The following is a 21,482-nucleotide window of genomic DNA, read 5'->3' as shown; positions in this document are numbered from 1 at the left end:
AGAGAGAGAGAGAGAGAGAGAGAGAGAGAGAGAGAGAGAGAGGAGTGAGAGACAGAGAGAAAGCTGATACATGCAAACTGACTCCATAGAGCTTAACAACCTCGGAAATTTCCCCCCAGGTTGCCAACGCGCTACAGATAAGACAGCTGAGAGGTCAGTTTGGACCAATGCAACAAGAAAGTAGATTCCAAGCGAAGGTTACATGTACTTGGATGATAACATCAAGATTGTCCCTTCCACTCAAAAGCAGTATATAAGGACAAGAGTGACAAAAGGATCTCCCCCTTAGACAGAGTTGTGAAAGTTCGAGGACGGATGAGGAGGTTTTTGATCCCTTCGGAAAGTTCATCTAGTCTTCAATTCTAAGAACTGTAAGTTGCTGATTATAGTGCGGCCAAGAATTGTCTTGGCGCAACTTATCCCCAAATATAGTTTTAACGGGTGAATCAATGTCCTCCATACTTTGCACAACAGTTTCTGTCAATTTGGTGCAACCTGATTTTTTTTCTACGATAAATGAGGCTAGATTTTAAATCTTTGGGGCTCTCGTGGTCTAGAGGTACGGTGTTCGCCTCTCATTCAATAGGTCCCTCGGTTTGGAAACCTGACTGCGACGGAAAAAGTACTTCTGAAAAAATTCTCTTTTCCTGCTCTCTAATTCTGTTATATCATCTGCTTTCCTCTCCTCTTTCTTTCCCGCCTCCCTCTCCCCTGTTCTGGGCTCCTTCTTAATGCTGTCTTTCAGCCATATCCCTGGTATGTAAGATGTAACACCAAGCCTTCTCGGATAAAGGGGAAAGATTCTCGGAGGTCCCGTGTGAAAGTTAGCACGCTGAAGAACCCTTAGTGGTTCTAAAATCAATAAGAGTAGGCTACGGCCGCCACCCGGGCTAAATTCAAAACTAATTCCTACCAAAAAATCTTAATTTGTCCTTCGCGTTCATATGACAATATACAGTAGAGAGTACCGTAAAACACTTACCAAAACACCCACTTCTCTCACACAGATTTTTGAATACCCATATTGACCTACGTCACAGCTAAACAGTGACACTCTTTTATGGAAAAACTTGTATTTAAAAGAAATGATTTAACGTGAACTTTTTTTTGCACTAAAGGTTCGGAAAACATGCGTTCAAGAAGCGTAGTGTCCTGATTAGAACAAAGGACAGACTTGATTTTAAAAGCGATACTGTCCCAGCTCATGGAATGTAAACATTTCAAAATCAGTAGAAACCATTCAATTTTTTTAAAAATTAGTGCTTTTTAAGAAATGTTCTAGAATACAGCTAACAGCTCTTTACGAAAATGTTGATCTATTAAGACAAACTGGTACAAGTCATTGTGTAAAAGTTTGAGAGCCTATTTTTTTTATAGTTGGAGATATTTGACAATAAGTTGCGCCATGTATCTTTGACCGCACTATAATGTAGTTCGTCTATGTCCTAACAATCCACTCAAGTCTGTTTGAGTACTATTAAAACCAGAGACCAAAATTTGTTTTTGTTGTGTTGTTCCTATCAGAAATCATGAGAAAAAGGAAAATTGTAAGCCTTGACCATAGTATTAAACTGCATTTTGGTGATGTTGTTCTATGGTAGAGATTTGGGAGACTAAAAAAATCTAAGCATCGTGAAATTTGAATTGTTTGCGACAGCGACGAGGTACATTTTACCCTGGCTTACAAGCTTTTTAAAAACATAAATCTAAAAACAGTGTAGTGGGTATTTGAAAGATGGCTGAACTTTTTTTAGTGCTCGATGCTGATAAGGAAAAGAATCTGACAATATTATGATCAAATAAAACACACGTTCTGTAGTCCCTTGTTCAGTCTAACTGAAAGATTTGTTTGACTTTCCTTCTTTATTTGTGTTTTTGTCTTTTTCTTTTTATTCATGTGAGGAGGCAACCCCTCCCCCTCCCACACACACACACACACACACACACACACACACACACACACACACACACACGCACACACACACACATACATACACACACACGCACACACTCACACAGACAAATTATATACATCAACACATAAAAAAACGCACGCGGTCACACATAATACAGGTACTTGACATTGCGATGCCTAAGAATTACACTGTTCTTTTGAGTGACTGTGACCATTTGGTCAGAAACCGATTAATTTTATATCTGCTTTATTAAAATCGTAAGATTATTCGTAGTTGTTATCAAAATATTCAAAGAACTGCTTTTGAAAAAAGCTTGACACACGAAAATCAGAAATGTTTAATGTCAAATTCCTCAAAACTAGGAAGTGAGCAGGTAGACCTTTGTAGTTCTATATTTGGGCAAACTGTCAATAGTTGATATGTTCGACTTCGAATGCCTCTGTAAGCACAGTAAGAGTTGGGGTTGTTATGTCTCTTTAATTGGGGAACACGCGAGAGATAAGACACTCACACACTAAGAGCTCTATTTACGAGGACCTGGAAAATCTGTTTGTTTTTGTAAAGTGTTTTACGGCGCTCGCAACTGCATAAGGTCATATGAGCGCGCGGGACACACCTAATATTTTCAGTTTGAAGGAAATTTAGAACTTTGCCTGAGTGGCGGCCGAAGCCTACTCTTATCGATTTTAGACCACCAAGGGATCTTTAACGTGCGCTACTTGCACACGGGCCCTCTGAGATTTTTCGCCCTTGTCCAAGAAGGCTAGGTGTAGATCTTTCAAACCAGAAGATCAGGGGTTTGGCAGAAAGACAGCAGTAAGGAGGAGCCAAGGAGTAGCAGTAGAAAGGCGGCAGAAAGAGTCAGGAGCCCAGAGGAGGGGGCAAAGGAGGTGAGGGGGTGGGGGCAGAAAGTGGAAATGAAAGCAGACAACAGAACATTGCTAGAGAGCAGGAAAGGAGGTGAAAGGAGACAATTTTTGAATGAGAGGCCAACACCTTAACCTCTAGGCCACCTGGAAAATGATATCTAAGGTCGAACTTGAAAGGCAATTTTTATTCTTACCCTGCTTTTAAATGCGACAAGAAAAAGATGTGGGGAATTGGAGAAGTGCAAGTTTGATAGAGAGGTACAGATAGAAAGAAGATAGAAAAAAAAAGAGAGAGAGAGAGAGAGAGAGAGAGAGAGAGAATGAGAGAGAGAGAGAGAGAGAGAGAGAGAGAGAGAGAGAGAGAGAGAGAGAGAGAGAGAGAGAGAGCAGGCAGAGAAAGAAACAGACACACCAACAAAAAGATAGACAAGCAGATAGAGACAGAGAAAGAGAGACAGACGAAGAAAAAAATGCAAAGAGTCAGAGAGTCAGATATATACATAAATACATAAATATACTACATTATATAATGTATATTATATATATTATATATATATTTTATATATATATATATATATATATATATATATATATATATATATATATATATATACATACATAATACATATCTGTCAAAAGGGTCGGGTGGACCACAGCATAAGTCTATAATACTACAATGGCTTAAAAATCCATACAGCATGTATGCACAAATGCATATTATAAAACGATACAAATAATATGTTTATTAACGTATATGTAAGTAAAAATTGAAAAATATAGACGGAATAAAAATGTATAAACACAATTTATGTAAATAATTTTAGAAGTATGGACGAAATAAAATACGGTAAGCAATCCCAAAAAATAAAAGATACATTTACAGTGAAATAAATATCAGTTGACAAAAGCAGAACATTTTAAGAATTATATTCTGGTACTAGAAGTGTGCAAAGGTATCACAGTGATCTAGCAGACTCTCACCCTCCCTTTCCTCTCTCTCTCTCTCTCTCTCTCTCTCTCTCTCTCTCTCTCTCTCTCTCTCTCTCTCTCTCTCTCTCTCTCTCTCTCTTTCTCTCTCTGTTTCTCTCCATCTCCCTCTCTCTCACTCACTCTATTCCTCTCTCTATTCCTCTCTTCCTCTTTCTCTCACTTTCTTTCTTTATTCCTGACTTTCTCTCTCTGTCTGTGTATCTCTTTCTCTTTCTCCCCCCACCCGTCCCTTCTCTCTCTCTCTCTCTCTCTCTCTCTCTCTCTCTCTCTCTCTCTTTCTCTCTCTCTCTCTCTCTCACTCTCTCTCTCTCTCTCTCACACACACACACACACACACACGCGCGCGCGCGCGCGCGCGCGCGCTACCTTTTTCACTCTCGTTCAGCAGTTGCAGTAAAATATAGCTGTTCTTTTGATAGGCCGGTGTAACTAAAATATGGTGTTTTATCTTTTTCTGAAATGTATTCATAGATTTGTCTTCCCCGGTGTTCTATGATAACATGTTCCAGACTTGGGTACCAAAAGGAAAGAAGGAGCCCTGGCCATACAACGTATGGCTAGTTGATTCAATTAACACAGTTTTGTCTTGTACTAATCGTAGTTGCTTCGTTGGAGCATACGTATAAATGCAACTATGTAGTGCTGTTGCAAGCCCGTTGTGAGATGGAAAACACAAGAGACAGATCTTGTAAATAATGCGTTTGTCTGTGGGTAACCAATGTGATTGAGGTCATATGGTATCTATTGTCTTCTTTCTTTCTCCATGAATCGGGCAGTATGGTTCAGAACAATTTGGAGGCGATGAAAATTATTTGGAAGTTCTGCAAGTAAAGAATTAGAGAAATCTTGTCTTGACCGTGCGAGTGGTGTTTCTAGTGCTAGTATTTTTAGCTATATTTTCGTCAAAAGTAATTTCTTATGCTTACAATTACGAAGAAGGACATGGGCACATTGGGGTCCAGAACTATATCAAGTTGGATTTTGTTTGGATAATGTTGTGGCTATTAACTTTGACGTTTATCATTGGTGTCTTTCTTATAATGTAGCTATGTAAAATGAGAATAATGTCTGTTTTTCCTCATATTGTTAAAGCAGATTAGGCGAGGAGTGAAGCAAGGATGTGTTATGTCACCAGACCTCTTTAACATGAACAGCGAAACAATCCTTAGAAACATAGAAGAATGTCCAGGTCTCAAAGTAAATGGAGAAAATATTAATAACATCAGATATGCAGATGACACAGTTTTAATATCAGGCACCGAAAAGGACATTCAATTGCTTCTAGATACTGTTGTAACAGAAAGTCAACGTAAAGGATTATTGTTGAATGTAAAGAAAACAGAATGCATGGTAATATCCAAAAAAGCAGCAAATCCTAGTTGTAATCTCATTAGCAAAGATGAAAAGATAAAATCAAGTCCAACAGTTTAAATATCTAGGATATATGATAACGTCTGGTGCCAAATGTTCCACAGAAATAAAACGGAGAACTACAATGGCTAAGGCTAGTTTCAATAAAAAATGAGCCCAATCCTGAAAAATAGAAACATCTCAATGAAATCCAAAATGAAACTCCTGAAAAGCTATGTTTGGTAAACCCTTCTATAAGGCTGTGAAAGCTGGGCAATCACTAAAGACAGTGAAAATAAAATAGAAGCAACAGAAATGTGGTTTCTTAGGAGACTGGTAAGAGTATCGTGGAAGAAAAAGAAATCAAATGAGGTAGTGCTTGATGAAGCCCACGTGGGACGCTCAATGTTAAAAAGAAATCCGGAAACAACAAATGCAGTTTTTGGGACACCTGAATAGACATAAGGGTCTTGAACATCTAGCTCTCACTGGCAAACTTGAGGGCAAGCGAGGCAGGGGTAGGCCCAGAACAACGTACGTAGGGAGCCTAAACAAATTGGTAACAAGGACAGATCAGGGAAATGTAGCTTTTTTGAGAGCATACGAGCAACAACAAAAATGAATGGAAAAACCATGATCGCCGATGTCTGGCATTGGATGATGATGATGATATACACATTGTTAAAGTTTATTGCTGGTCATCCTAAGCTTGAAATGTTTTATACATTGGCTTGTTTCATTACTCATTATAGCGATGTCGTTAATATTGCCAGCAATATACATTTGCGTGTCATCTACATAGCTAATATGGTAATTCATATTGATTTGTTTAAAAAGTGTGTTAACCAGCAGGTGTGTATAAAGTGTGAAAATAACGGGCAAGATAACGATCTTCCTGGTACGATACAAACCATTTTAATGCAGTGCCTGTTGTCCTGAAACTAGAACGTTTCTAGTCGTCTTATGAGAGTGTCATGATCTATTGTGTCAAAAGCTGCTGACAGGCCAGATAAGAGCAACATCCGCCTAACAGCAACCTAACCTTGGGTAACGGAATTTTTCCTATAGAAAAAACACTCTTTACCAGTAACATTTTCCTTTAACAGAAACACTCGTTGCTATCGATTGTTTGACAAACATTTTTTGGGACGTTTTATAAACAGTGTAAACACCGAAACTGGCCTATAACTTCAGTGTGTATGCGTGCACCTTTCCTCTCTTGTTATCTCCTGCGTGGTCCAAAACTACACTAAGCTAAGTACAGGAACTCCGTTCACACCAAGGATGTAAGTACAGTAAGGTTAACAAACCTGGGACCCGAATGAGTCAATTCATGTCTGAGAAACATCGCCACATATACACATTCAATAAAGAAATACACATTCTTTTTCGACAGTATTTTATTTACTTTCATCGGTGCATATCTTTGACCTTGTAGAAAAAAAAAATCCGTCCAATCAGGTTCTTGGTCAGAAAAACAGCAATTTCGGCTACCATTACAAGAGCAAATGTGAATTTTTGCACAGATGTATTACCTAACACAGCTAAGTGTCTTACCAACCAAAATACAAACATTCTTTTAAAAAGTGACATGTCACAGTCCAATTTTTATTCTTTTTTAAACAACATTATTGAATTCTAGCTAAATAAGTTCAGCATTAGTTCCCTGGTCTCGCATGCTTACTTTTTGTTTGGGGGAGACCCTTGAGCTGTTGTAGTTGTTGAGGGTCAATAGCAGGACTAGGTGCAGCCTCTGCTGATGTAACTTCATAGTTTTATTTTTACTGTTACTTTAATCATGTCACCATTGATAATGTCATAAACATTAAAACTGTTTTTTTGAGCTGATAGTGAATCAGCAAGAGAGATTAATAGTAAGCTATAAACAAAATACAGTCTAGCACGCACATGCAGCAATCAGCCGGATGCGGAAATCTGTTCGTTAAGAACGAATTTTGATATGAGATAGTATAACTTTGCTTGATCTCCGATCGCAAATGTTGATTTTATTGAACTAGATTCTCCTATGCGTGTTTCTAACGATTCCGATTTCACTTTCAGTGATTTCCTTATATAAAGATCAATAGGTTCGTGTATGTACGAACAATTTCCATTTTATTTATACGTCTAGAAGGGCAGTGCATTCTGTACAGCTTGTGAAAGTTTCAACTAGACTCTATGCGTCGCTTTTCAGTATTTTTAAAACTATTTTTGGGGACACATGCCCGGTGTTCCTCTATTGAGGTTGTTTTAGATATAGCATCTCATACAATGGAGCTTCACACAGAACAATAGCATTTCCTTAATTTACATGAACTATGCAGATCTTGTGGAGGGGGAACACTCACTTTTAAACAAAATGAAAAATAGCAAGAACGTAGGCCAAAACAACACAAAAATCTAGGGCAAATAATTAAATAATCAACAACAACAAACAGCAGACGAAAAGGTAATTTAAACACCAAAACACCTCGTCTTCTTTCACGACAGAATTATCAAATAAAACACAACACGATATAATATAAACACATCAGATTTCCAGACATCAACATTCATGCTTTAGTTAGTTACATCTCACAAGAAACACGGACTGCATATAATGAGTCTCAGGACAACCCATTCACCACATGTTTTACTAATCAGCAAATAAAAAAATAAAAAACCAATAGTAATTTGGCTAAGAAATCCCTAATGAGGCCATGGCAACCTTTTCCTTTGGAGTTTCAAGGAAAGGCGTTGTAGGTTAACCTTTTCTCCTCGCGGCGCTCCACGTTGGCGCCCTGTTCTTCACACCAATTCCACCTTAGCAGTTGCGAGCGCCGTAAAACCTTATACTATACATACTATACACCAATTCCAAGGTATAGCCCTACTCTTTGGCGCCCACTGTTTCACAACTTTTCACATCGCCGCATGCCACCATGGCATCAAGTAGTTGTGCATACAACAAAAAGCTTGATTTTGCGTTTTTCTCTATTAAACTTTCAAAAACTATTCAGATTCCATTTTGAAATTGTGTCTTGCTGTCAGAAGTTCACCTTGAACACCTTTCGATTTACTGGTGAATTTCTGAGATCACTCGCGAGAACATTTCCGAAACGTTTTAAATACTTATTACGCCGAAAGGTGTGGCGTTTAGACCGACGCCGAGAAGACTCACTCCCAAGCGAGTCATAGACTCTACATACATAGAAAGATCGGATGGTGAAGATGATGTTGAAAGGGCGCCATTGCTATGCCGGTTGACAATAAAGCATAATCGTTAGATTTTCTAAAGAAGCGACCCGTAGTGAATGGGGTATATGTGAAATTAGAAAATGCGTAGGCAGTGATGATGAGAGGATGGACAATAGGGCTGACTGTGATGTTAAAATCACGCTATGGAAACGGATGCAGCTGTAGAGCTGTAAAGGACAGTATCGCACGCCAACAAAAATTAACAAGAATTAGTAAAGGGATAAAAGATAAATTGTTTCGGGTTCGAAAGACAACTTTCCTCGTGTTTCTCAGTTCACTGGTACTCGGTAGATTCAAAGTATCAAAAGCCCAAAAAACATTTGCATCAGATATTTATTGATTGGTCATTACAGAGGAGTTGATAAACTTTAATAAAACTGAAGCAAAACGAAAAGAAAGGAAAGAGATCAATGGTGAAGATATGCAAACCTTAGCAAGTCGTTTACGTTGCAAAACCATGAAACCAGATTCCCTTGTAGAAATGGAATGATTCTGTGTTACATATTTTAGTTCACATGGGCATGCTCAAGATACTGACTCTCTACGACCACTGCTCTTGAAGCCCTGATTTGCACTCATCTTTCTGCTGACATATGATGTACATGTAAAGAAAAGGATTCTTTACAGTTCTTGCTTCTCGTTTCATTATTCAACCAGTGCATCACGGAGAGCTTTATCATGACATTCAAAAGATAAAGTCCTTTAGGTTATCCCGTATCTACAGAAGAAAATTCTCAAAACTGTAAAAACCATAACAGGAATTTTTATTGATGAAAGCATGGTGTATTTCAAAGGCCATTACCGATTCAAGGCTTATCTAAAGGATAACCCCACCGAGGAAGAATTTAAACGTAGTGTGGTTTGCAAGAGAAAATCACGGTACACCTATTAGAGCTGTACAGTGTCAAAAGATGAATCAGTAATAACCGTAATTGTAACTGTAAGTTTGAATATGCCACCCTTAAAAAGGGTCAACAGCCCCGTATCGACCTCTCACTTGCAAAATTTTGCTAAATCAAGCAAGTTGGTCTACTTTTTAAAGAGAGTTTTCATCCTTCGGTAGCCTAGGCGAGGGAAAACCCCTCAAAGATTATAAATTTTCCTATTCAAAAAGATTTAGCTTTGCAGACGTATTCCACGAGGCAATTCGTTGTTTCTCTTTGTTAAAAAATAACAGTCACAAAACCCAAGGTGGAAAGTTTTAAGTGAGAAGGCTCTAAAAGAGGAACCGAAACTTAACAGGTTTTGGAAGTGTATAAACCAGCCCTGCTGTTCAATAGGTGAAGGTGTTTGACTCGACATGACCCACTCAACATACTACTCAATGCTACCAACGGAACAGTGGTTGAGTGTGATAATGGAATCATAAACATAAACGGGTATATATTGGCATCTTTTACAGTAAAAACGAAACTTGAATCTGCTTATTATGCAATCTTGAGTGAATGAAACGAAAAGCTGAAGAAGCCAACAGGCTCGCCTGTAATTGGTTCTTTACGACGAAAAAACACCCTAGAAGCATCAGGAACAAAGAGCCAGTGTGGTCAAAAAATGGTCCGCAAGCTGGTGGACGAGGTCATGGGGTTCAGTAAATCCGACACAGTTTGCAATATTTCTGTCTATGAGAGAGGCATGTTCTCAAGGAGTGCCAGTTAGCTGAAAATTACACCACAGGATACAGAACCTTTAGGCGGCAGTAGAAATTTTGAACAGGAAAGGCGTGCAGAGCTGGGGTGTCAGAAGTGAACTGAAAATGCGATAATAAACTGACATTGCACTAGGGCTCAATCTACAAGGTTGCACTCTGCCTGGCTGTTTTTATGGTGAACAAAGCAGTATACTAAAGCGATACTTAAGTATACTGAGCTGTTCATAAAGCTGCTCACAACAGTACGTTTTCACTTGTTCTGTTGAATTTTCTGATAATTTCAGTTAAATCTTATATTACGGATTATGTCTGTCTAGACAGTAAACAGGCGTTTAGATAATTGAAGAAACACTATTGAACTGTTTAGTTTGTGTATCGGCGTGTATAATTTGCCTTGAAAGCTTTACCTTTTTTTAAGCCTTATACTCTCTTCTGTACTGATGGCGACTTTTGTTAAAGATAGTGAATATTATGGTCCTAAAAATGACACCTGTGTTGACATACATTTGAACTTTACTTTGACTCCAAATACAAACGTTTATGATTTAAAACAATGGAGATTAATTTCTTTGAAAATACGCCTAAATCGTGGGCTTCCAGGGAATAGCGTTTTTAGGGAATACGCTCCGTGAAAGCCGCACGATGCGAAAAGGCTCGGAAAAGGATGAATGTGACGTGAACAAAGGCTTGATGAAGAAAAAGATCTCGTTCGGCGGGTTCGTAAGCATTTGATCCTGATTGTGTAACACAGTGGTATCATTATACGTTGTACTGCGTGTCGCAGTTGATATATATGTAGTTTCAAATTTCAAACAATCATCCGTTATTCGTTTGTTTTTGTTTTAAAATTCTCTCACTGGCTTGTCCCGCTACCTACTACGTAGAGAGTAGAGCAGGACATTTAAAACGCCTGGTCAAGCTAATGCTAGTTAACTAATCCTGGCGTTGGCGCGGTTGATAGTTGCTCCCCCCCCCCCCAAAGGGGCAAAGTACCACTGAACGTCTGTAAAGGTTCGGTGCACAGAGGGCGCCTATGTTAGACAACTGCAGGTGTTGTATTGACGTAGAGTGCTGGGGTCGAATTATTTTTCTTCGACCCCAGCCGTCTTGTGTTACCTTTGTGGGTTTCGAGTTTCGATAGCGTTTTACAACAATACGATAGTAACAGCCTTGATTCAGAGTTTTCAAAATTAATGTGTCGGTCGGCTACCCCAACCCAATCCCACTCTCCTGGGGCAACTACAAAATTACATTTGGACCAGTTGTGTCCGTTGATTTCTTGCTTTAATTTTGGAACTATTTTTTTTTCGCGTTGCCTCTTCCGTTCGCCAATTGAAGTATTTTGAAACAGAGTTTGCGATTTTGAAGGTCTGCTGTGCAACTATTTCCCCGTGTTAACCATGGGACGTGAAAGTAGGATTTCCAACAGGATAAATGTTTTAGTTGTATATAATTTTCCCCGTTTCGTTAACGCATCCTTCCAGCTTTTTTCGATGCCGCTAATATTACTATGATTTACCTGTTCAATGGGTCCATAAGGCATTGAATAAAATAAGAGAATTTGTTTATTGTCTAAAGACTGGCACATCAGTTTGGTGTTTCATCACGTATACACAAGCTTGCTAGCGCCCAGGGACCCCCCCCCCCCCCCCCCACACACACACACTCACACACACACACACACACTCAAAGGCGTGCACACATATACATACTTCTCTCTCTCTCTCTCTCTCTCTCTCTCTCTCTCTCTCTCTCTCTCTCTCTCTCTCTCTCTCTCTCTCTCACACACACACACACACACACACACACACACACAGACACACACACACACACACTCACACATACACACACACACACACACACACACACACACACACTCACATGCTCTTCTCCACACACTTCTGTACGCAGTAACATAATAAAGGATGATAAAAAAAAAGAATGAACCAATCTTACTGCACATTGCTTCAGATCTCAAGTCCATGTGTCATTATGGAATGCGACAGTGGCCATTTGAAAGAGGGGTTATCTTAATTTTGAGTACAAAAGGATGAACCGATTTTGTGACACAATGTTTCAGTCATTAAGCATCGGTACATGGAATGAGTCAGTGATCATTAATTGAAATAGGAGGTGTCTAATTTGTGAATAGCTGTTCCCACGCGAAGGATTGGTCGGAAAGGGATTCAAGACCTTGCTCTCTGTGCTTGGCCTGCCAGATCCTCAGGTTTCACCGTGTGTGATTTTCTTCTTGTGAGAATATGTGAAAGATCGCGTTTATGTTCGACCGCTAACCACTAATTTCAAAGACCCAAAACATCGAATAACAACAGTAATCAACTCAGTGGGTTTTGATCATCACCATCATCCGGTGCCTTGCCGACTGACGTGGGCGATCATGGACTTCCACTTTCATCTGTCTTGCGTTGCAGCAACGGTGTCTGTTGTTCTTGCTGCTCCCAGTCATGTTGTCAACTTGTCCAGTATCTTTTCCCACTATCTGCCTCTGCCTCTCTTTCCTTCAAACTTGCCTGTTGTTACAATTTTATTCTCCAAAGCTTCTTTCCACATTGAGTGTCCAATGAAATTTACATGTCGTTTTCGTGTGTTCGTCATAAGCTGTCGTTTGCAATTTGCTTCAACCGAGACTTCTTCATTTGTTTTTCTAGCAGTCCATGGGATACGCAGCATGCGTCTTGTGAACTACAACTCTGTCGCCTCAATTGTTCTTTCCAATTGTCCATGCTTCGTACCTGTATAATAGGATAGGCTCGATGTAACTTTTCAGTGCTCTTTTTCTTGTTTCCAGTGACAGATTGGTGTTTGTGAGTATCTGTTTCATTTTGCGGAAGGTTGCTTTTGTTTGGCAAATGTGACTATTAATTTCGGTATAACATCTCCCATCTGACGATATAATGGTTCCCAAATATTTAACATGTTGTACTTGCTTGAGGGTGGTATAATTGATTTTGATATTGCAGGTTGGTGTTGAAGTTTTTCTGCTAATCACCATTGTGTCAGTTTTCTTGATGTTTAGGCTTAGGCCCATGTTGCCACCCTCTTGCACGACGACATTTAATAGATTCTCTAGGTTTTTTTCATCTTCTGCTGTAAGAACTGTGTCGAATGCATATTTTAGATTGTATACCTTATATCACCCTATCGAGATACCTGGGATTTCTTCTATGTGTCTCAAGATATTTTCACTATAGCGGGAGAACAAATCTGGTGAAAGCACATATCCTTGTCTGACTCCTCTTTTACTCTGTACGTATTCGCTCATGTCGTTTTCTATTCTTATTGCAACGATTTGATCCTGGTGCATGTTCTTGATAATCTGTAAGTCCTTTCCGTCAATATTGAGGACTTCAAGCATGTCGATGGTCTTGTCGTGCCTGACTTTGTCGAATGCTTTGGTGTAGTCTATACAGCACACATGAAGATCTTTCTGAACTTCCAGGGCACGTTCTATTGCTGTTCTGATGAGATATATGGCGTATACAGTGCCTTTGCCTTCAATAAATCTACGCTGTTCTTGGGCTATTTCTGGGAGAATTTTATTTCGCATTCTCATCATAATTATTTTAAGTAGCATTTTTGTTACGTGGCTCATGAGGCTTATGGTACGATGAGTTTCACATTCATTTGCATCAGGTTTCTTTGGTAAAGCTATGAAGATAGATTTTGACAAGTCTGATGGAATATGTACACTGTCATACATGTTGTTGTGAAGTTTGTCAGTGTGCTCATTCCAAAGTCCTCAAAAGCTTAAATCATCCCTGTGGTAATGTCAGGTCCTGCAGCTTTCTCATTCTTCATCTTCATTAGTGCTTTGATAACTTCTTCCTTAATGATTGGTGGGCCATCGTTGTCATTTTCCACTCTTCTTTGTTCATCTCTATTGTCACTGTACAGGTCACCGATTATTCTGTCCAACGTTCCAGTATCTTATCTTTATCCATGATGATATTTCGATCCTGTTGATCCAAGTGTTCTTGTATAGCAGACCTCTTTAATTTAAAAAAAAAATAAAAATTTGTGCAGATCTTTTGAGTTCGCACTGGGTCTCTTTTGCTAGATTACATTTGTGTCAGATTTCTTTGTGAAGACTCACATATTCTTCCTGATTGTTTGTCCTTCGTTCTTCCTTAAGATGAAAAATTTCTTCAGTCATTCATTTCTTTTTCTGTGCTTTTGTTGTCTTTTCTGGTATGAAGTCTTTTTCAGCCTCAATTATAGACCTTTTAAGCTATGTCTTGTATTTCTTCTAACGGGCCGAATTTGTTCTTAACATTATTCTGAATTTTTCTTTCATTTCTTTGTTTGACTGGCGTAGTGCCATGTTAAGTTTCATATTCTTGTTCTTGTTCATGTGTGTTGTTTTCAATCTCATTCTAAATTTTCCCACCACTGGTACATGGTCACTGAAACTTCTTATCCTCTTTCATTTCTGGTTCCCAGTCTATATGGGCCCACTATGTCTTCATGTCTAGTTATTCCTATTTTTGTTTTAAAATCTCCCATTACTATGACAATATCCTGTGATTTACAATGTGTCTTTGCTTGGTTTAGTTCGTCATAAAACTTCTGTATTTCTTCTTCTGTGCTTTCTGAGGTTGCCGCATACGCTTCGATGATGGTTGTATCGAATGGTTATCCTTTTAGTCTCGCGAGCATAACTCTCTCTTTTATTGTCAGGTACCCTTTGAGTGTCTTCGATGTTATTATGTTCAAGATAACCCCTACTCATCTTTCTTTTTTGTCGCCTCTGGGGCAAATGATTTTACAGCTGTCTGTCAATATACTGCCAGCTTATGTCCATCGTACTTCACATAAACCCATGATGTTAACATTCATTCTCTTCATTTCTCTCATGATGTTGTCCAGTTTTCCTTTCTGTAGCAATGTTCTCACATTCCAGGTTGCTATGCTTTTCGGTAGAGTTTTCCTTTTGTGGGCAATATCTAGATGACGGTCTTGTGTCACCTGCTGTGCATGACTGGCCCTACCGGACTAAGCAGCTCTTACAGAGCACCCCTTTTCGTCGTTATATTCATTCATTGTGTGTTGATCGATGACGTTTTGGGAAAAATACAGCAGTGGTTTCCCCTTGTATTCTGCTGGATTTGTACGGTTTACTCCGCTAGCCTTTGGGCAAAAAGGACTAACCCACAAGGGCTTTGATATTAATATTATGGTGAAACGCATCGGGGATGAATTCTCTGATCGCATTAATGTTGCCCAGGCTGTTTCTGGTGGCCACATTGAAACCTTGTAACACGAGTAATACAGTTTGATTGTGGGTGCGATACTTGTGACCAAAGAAGCTATAAAAAGAACTATTATAACCTCATTGGTCGTGACTTAGTTTGAGTTTTCCATTGCTTTTCCTTATTGAAATATTTCGTAATAAAATCAGTTCATCCTTAATAATACTAATAGAAATACTACTACTACTACTACTAGTACGACTACTACTACTACAAATAATAATACTACTAATCATCATCATCATCATCATCATCAATATCATCATCGTCATCAACAGCAGCATCAGCAGCAGCAGCAGCAGCAGCAGCAGCAACAGCATCATCATTATCATCACCACCACCATCATCATCATCATCATCATCATCATCATCATCATCATCATCCTCATTATGACGTTCGCCATAATTTGGTCCAAAAGAGCCGCACCTTTTTGGGAAGCCGTGTGTCACGCAGTGCGTGGATGTAGCTGGAGCCTTGACTCCACTGAGAACCGTCAGGTTGTTGGCCTCAGCCTTGGCTTTTGCAAGATCAGCACTAGTCACAATTGTTCTGTGGGAACTATGTGTCTGGACTTCAGGATATACTAATGAGATTCCATTCTCCCATAATCGTAGTAAATAGTAGTTTTCACCCGGAACAATCACCAGATCGCTTTTTTGAGTTACGCTTAGGTTTGTTTGGGTCTTCGTGGTGTGACACCTTTTGTTCCAGAATTTTATGATTATTGTTTAATTAATTTTGCTATTTTTTGTTTTGTTTTGTTTCGTTTCGATATGAGTCAGGAGTGGTAAATTTTTGTGAAGAAGTTCACGCGGGGCTTAGGCTAAAAAAAACCTCCGGTGACCAGAGGCCTCTGTGATAAGACACTTGACCTACGTGGAATGTGTTCTTAAGAATGTCAAGGGATGTCAGAATGTACCTCATTTAAAGTGTTGTCCAGGTGTACGATAATGTCTTATCTGGGATAAAGATCCAGCAGAAAACCTCAATTTCCTTAATAGAAGCAGCTCAAGTCAAAGATAACTTCTGCTCAAAAAAGATTTTAACTCTTTAACTCAGACACAGCAGTAGCCCTTTTCTCCCAGACACATACAGTTTTACCAGGAACACAACGCAATATTTAAAATCTTCTACACATTTAAGGCATTTACAAATGTATAACATGGGTATATCTATATGATTTTCTTAACTTAATCACATCAATTGATAAATATCCACCAAATGAAAAATATTTATATACAAGAACATCAGACATTCCTGTAGAATACATAAATCGAGCATATTACTGTAAAAATGACTGTACCAATACTCCAAACGGTATTCGATAATTGGCGTCATTTACCTCCAATAGGCTGAAGTATTAATATTATGGATGGGTGTTGGCAAAATTTATCTAATTTGACTTTATTAAATCAACGAGGTATACTAATGTTACTTTAAATTCAGTCTTCTACAAACAGCTATTTTTGTAATAATGGAGAAAAGAGGAGTATTTTCGTCTCTCTGCTGGGACGTTTTAGTCCTCAAGGCCTCGCTTGGCCCAAACAGGCATGGCCGAAACAGCCCACTTACTAAATGATCTCAATTGTGTCAATCAGGGTTTAAACACGATCGAACAGTTATGCTACAAGACGATTTGGGTTTGCACAATTTCAACACTCAGTATTACACACGGATTAAGCTCACCTTAGCTGTGATTTTTGTCTTTCATTGTGACAACGTATCTTTTTTTTGTGGAAAGGCTGTTAAACACTTGCTATGTTGTATACGTGCAACTTCTCCTTTCACAAAATGACAGTACTTCGAGGGTTAATCAACAAACATCTTTAAAAATTAAAGAGCGAAACTGGGACACGTCATACCATTTTCACACCCCACATTTTTATCACCGTTTTCAAAGCGTGCTATCAATTTAGAGTTCATTCACGAACAAATTTTGGCAACAACAAAGTTCCTGGATACTTCTAATCTATAAATGTAGCGTGTACACGAAGCTACCATAACTAGGGTTTAACTCTGGTCAAGGACACATTTGACATTTGACTGCTCTGCCTATGACATCTTAGAACATAGACTTACGGGGGAAAAACTACATACGAGTGTCTGTATACGAATGTTTTGATTGTTATGGTGACAAAACAAACGACAGTCATAGGACTGAAGACTGAAGACAGGCTTAAAACTACTAAAAGCCTATAAAGTGTATCGTATATGAGCAATTTTTACCGATTTGGTTTCACATGCAATTTGTAGACCAGTGGTCCGCACACGAAAGACTATCTACAGCTTTAGAGCTCATGTTGGTGTGACTTATGACCATACATAGACTTTTTCTATATTATCCTAGACAGTGAACTCTGACGTATTTCCGGTTTACCATGGACCAGACTATTTGTCTGATTTGAGCAAATGAGGAGAAAAGGGCACGCACCCGGGAAAGAGGGGGGGGGGGAGCTTTCGCACTCAGCTATACCAGTATAAACAGTTTGAACGAAAATGACCAGTCTAAAGCAATTTAACAGAAGCATTATCAACACGTATTTCAGAAAGAACTTACAACCACGCCATAAACAACAATAACAATAGCAACAACAGTAACAACATCAGCAGCAGCGGTAACATTAGCAGCAGCAACAACAACAATAACAACAGCAAAAATAACAAAAACAACAAGAAATAACAACTACAATAACAACAACAACAAAAACAACAACACCTACTACTACTATTACTACAACAACAACAACAACAACAACAACAACAACAACAACAACATCAATATCAATGACAATTACAACAACAACAACGGTAGCAACTACGACAACAGCACTAACAACGACTACAAACAACTACTACAACAATGGCTGCAAAGATAATGGCGACAACAACAATAACAGCAACAACAGAAAAGAAAGTACAGTGGCAGCAATACTGACACAACTAAACTTGTTTAGCATACTCTGTCGCATTATGCTGTTTTATTTTTTTTTCTTAATGTGGGTGTTTTATACCTACATCGACACAATTCAGACAATTTTGGAAAGACGCTTCGACCCTGCCTATCAGGGACTACCTGGGCTGAGAAGGACGCAACCTCCCAGCTAAAGGTATCGAGTTACTCGATGAAAAAGTCTCCCCACTCGGGAATCGGACTCCGGGTCTCCTGAATGCCAAGGCAAAGCGCCTAACCTCAACACTACACGCACCAGTTGGCATTATCTAGTGTGGAAAATTGTTACAAACGAATGGAAATATACTCAGCTTGCACTTCTTTCTCTGTTTTTATTCCCACACAGAAACGCTTGGAGCAAGCAGAAGAGTCTCCTCGAAAGGATGTTAGGACACGCAAAATGGTTGTACATCAAATTCAAACGTAATGTGAGGCATCGCGGTGAAATCAGTCGCTCGTCAAATTTGTCCATCCGTTGAACAATTTTTATCAATTTTTTTTATTTTGGCACAACACCTTTTATGCTCATATAAACACATATTTCAGTGTGGATTTTATCGAATTACGTCGTTCAACGGCACCAAAAAAAAGGAAATTTCCAGTTTCAAGGTTAAGAGGTCAACAAACCTTTGCGGCCACTAAAGCGCCAATTTTATCGACGACAATAAGCGACCTTCACCTTCTTCAATCGTAAATACTTCGAAATCTCCCCAAAAAAAAAGGGGGGGGGGGGGGGGGGCGCTCCCCCAAACGTAAATAAAAGAAAAAGCTTTAATAACTATATGCCCAACAATTGACGAGCATCTGATTTCATCGTGTTGTGGCACAAATGATTATGTTTGTTACCCTCCCCCCCCCCTCTCTCTCTCTCTCTCTCTCTCTCTCTCTCTCTCTCTCTCTCCTCTCTCTCTTTATCTCTCTCTCGCACACACACACACACACGCACACACGCGCACACACACACACACACACACACACACACACACACACACACACACACACACTCACGCTCTCTCTCTCCCTCCCTTCCCCCCTCTTTCTCTCTCTCTCTCTCTCTCTCTCTCTCTCTCTCTCTCTCTCTCTCTCTCTATCTATCTATCTATCTATCTATCTATCTATCTATCTATCTATCTATCTATCTATCTCTCGTTTTATTTATTTCAATGTTTTGATGTTGAGAGCTTTCCTGTGTTTGTTTATGTGTGCGTGTATATCTGTGTCCGCGTGCTCGCACGTGTGTGAGTGTGTGTATTTGTATGTTTATGTGTGTATGTGTGTGTATGTGTGTGTATGTGTGTGCGTGTGTATGTTTGCGTTGTGTGTATGCTTGTGTGTTCGTGTGTGTATAGCATTCTCATGTTGTAACTGTCGGAAAACATGGTTCAGTCACAAGTGAAGTAAACGATGTCACGGTTATATGATAATAAATCAAAAGTGCATTAAAATAGGTCGAGATGTCAGACGACAAAGTTCAATCACAAGTGAAAGAAAAGACGTAGCTAAAAGCGCATTATTCGGTGGGTTTTTTTTATCTCTGTGGTAAGAAGTTTAGTTTTGTGGCATCGTGGTGAAGCCAGTCGGTCGTCAAAATAATGAAATTGAAGAAACCAATATTTTCCTGACCATTGAAAAAGTTCTATCGAATTTGATTTTGAATTTTTATTTTTTTCTTTCTTTCTTTATTTTTTCTATCATTTATTTATCTAATAAATTTTCTTCATTCCTTTCTCTTTAAAAAAAAATTTGTTTGTGCTTTTTTATGTATTAGCACCCTTTATAATAATTGTTTTCCCTTTTTAAAATGCATTTGCTGCATCATGTTGATCAAAGGTACAAAAATGGGAAGTTGCATACAGTTTCCAATGTCAATTCACCTCTGTAAGTCACCAAACTTTGGCTTCCACTTTTTAACAAATTTCATCAATGAAACCCGGAGACTCTCTCCTTCAATCGCAAATACCTCGACTTCTCTTCCAGATAGATGGATATTTCTTTCATCAAAAGCAAGGCAATTAATGAACTTGAGCCGTAAGATTATATCAATAACTATATCGCTACCCTAGAATAACAATGTTCTACCAGCCCGGTATCTAGTTTGGGGCAATTTGAGTTTCAAAACAAGTTTTATCAAATGCATTTTTATGAATATCTTGATAACGACTCCGTTTAATCTTACGGATTCGATAGAATAGACAGAAAATTTCGTTTCATGATCTTATAGTAACTCAAAATATTACCAGGGCGAACATTTTTTATGTTTCTTGGACTTCACAAAATTTTGCCAAGGGTGATTTTCTCAGATTAATTTTGATTGACCGTTATCTTAGGCGACCCCTGCCGCAGATGAAAAATTTGATGTGTCAGATAATGCAGCATGTTTTTATCTTTAAATTTGTATACTGTATGAGTGGGTGGTGCAAGGCTTAACACGATGATTGGGTGAATACATTTTCAAGTATCTATTGGATGCCACTCTATACACATAATATACTATTCTGTTGATTTATTTGCTCCCATAGTTATTCATTTCTTACAGTGTCAGCCCATTTTTTTTTCATTTATCTTAAGCAGCTTTTGATGAATTTGCTACCTCAGAATTATGAAGTTCTATCTGTTCAATACCTAGTTGTGAGAAATTTGGACAGAAGCGTCGGCCTAGAAAAGCGATCGACGAAATAAAGAAATTTAGCTTTTTGCAGCAAAACTGTCTCAAAACTGAAAAAACCAAGGGCAACATGATCTGGAGAATATTTTAAAGAATTTTTTGGCGAAAACCGCATGTCGATCGATGCAGCCACTAAAAAGCCTTTTGAATAGCAAAATTCGGCCACCACAAATAGATAATAGATTTTATGTGTGTGAACGCATCGCTTGCCTTGCTTGTCCTTGTCGCTTCGTCCGCTTGCGTTCCCCAATATTGTGTATAATGCTGGCTAAGTTCGTAAAAAGAAACCCAACTTTCTCTGGCGCTTTTTTGAAGATGGTAATGTGATCGATGATGACGGTGTTGATCCTTAGTATCTTGGTCTTGTAAGGATGTACTGTAAGGCTTGGCCTCCGGGAGATTTTTTACAAGAACTCGTTTTCTGCGCCATCTGTCGATGGCTATGTGAAAGTAATGCTAAATCTTATTGATTACTCAAAGTATCCCTTGCATTTACAGTACAATGCCTTCCTGTTTTTTCTGCATGTGTAAAAATATGTTGTATATATGTATATATAATAGGAGTGTGTGCATACACATTATATAT

At 38.8% G+C, this 21,482-nt stretch overlaps 1 protein-coding gene across 1 annotated transcript in view; it reads left to right on the top strand.

The window, feature by feature from the left end:
- Nucleotides 1–51: 51 nt before the first annotated feature.
- LOC101861881 (alanine racemase) overlaps nucleotides 52–21,482 on the top strand; it is a gene marked incomplete in the record, with an annotated part of 43,648 nt that continues 22,217 nt past the window's right edge. The window contains 2 exon segments of the mRNA XM_035969025.1: nucleotides 52–371; nucleotides 18,578–18,634. Coding sequence (XP_035824918.1) covers nucleotides 18,615–18,634 — 20 coding nt within the window.

This window comes from Aplysia californica, unplaced genomic scaffold, assembly GCF_000002075.1.
Source record: "Aplysia californica isolate F4 #8 unplaced genomic scaffold, AplCal3.0 scaffold00106, whole genome shotgun sequence".
Classification (NCBI taxonomy): Eukaryota; Metazoa; Mollusca; class Gastropoda; order Aplysiida; family Aplysiidae; genus Aplysia; species Aplysia californica.
This window is presented reverse-complemented; position numbering and strand designations above follow the sequence as displayed.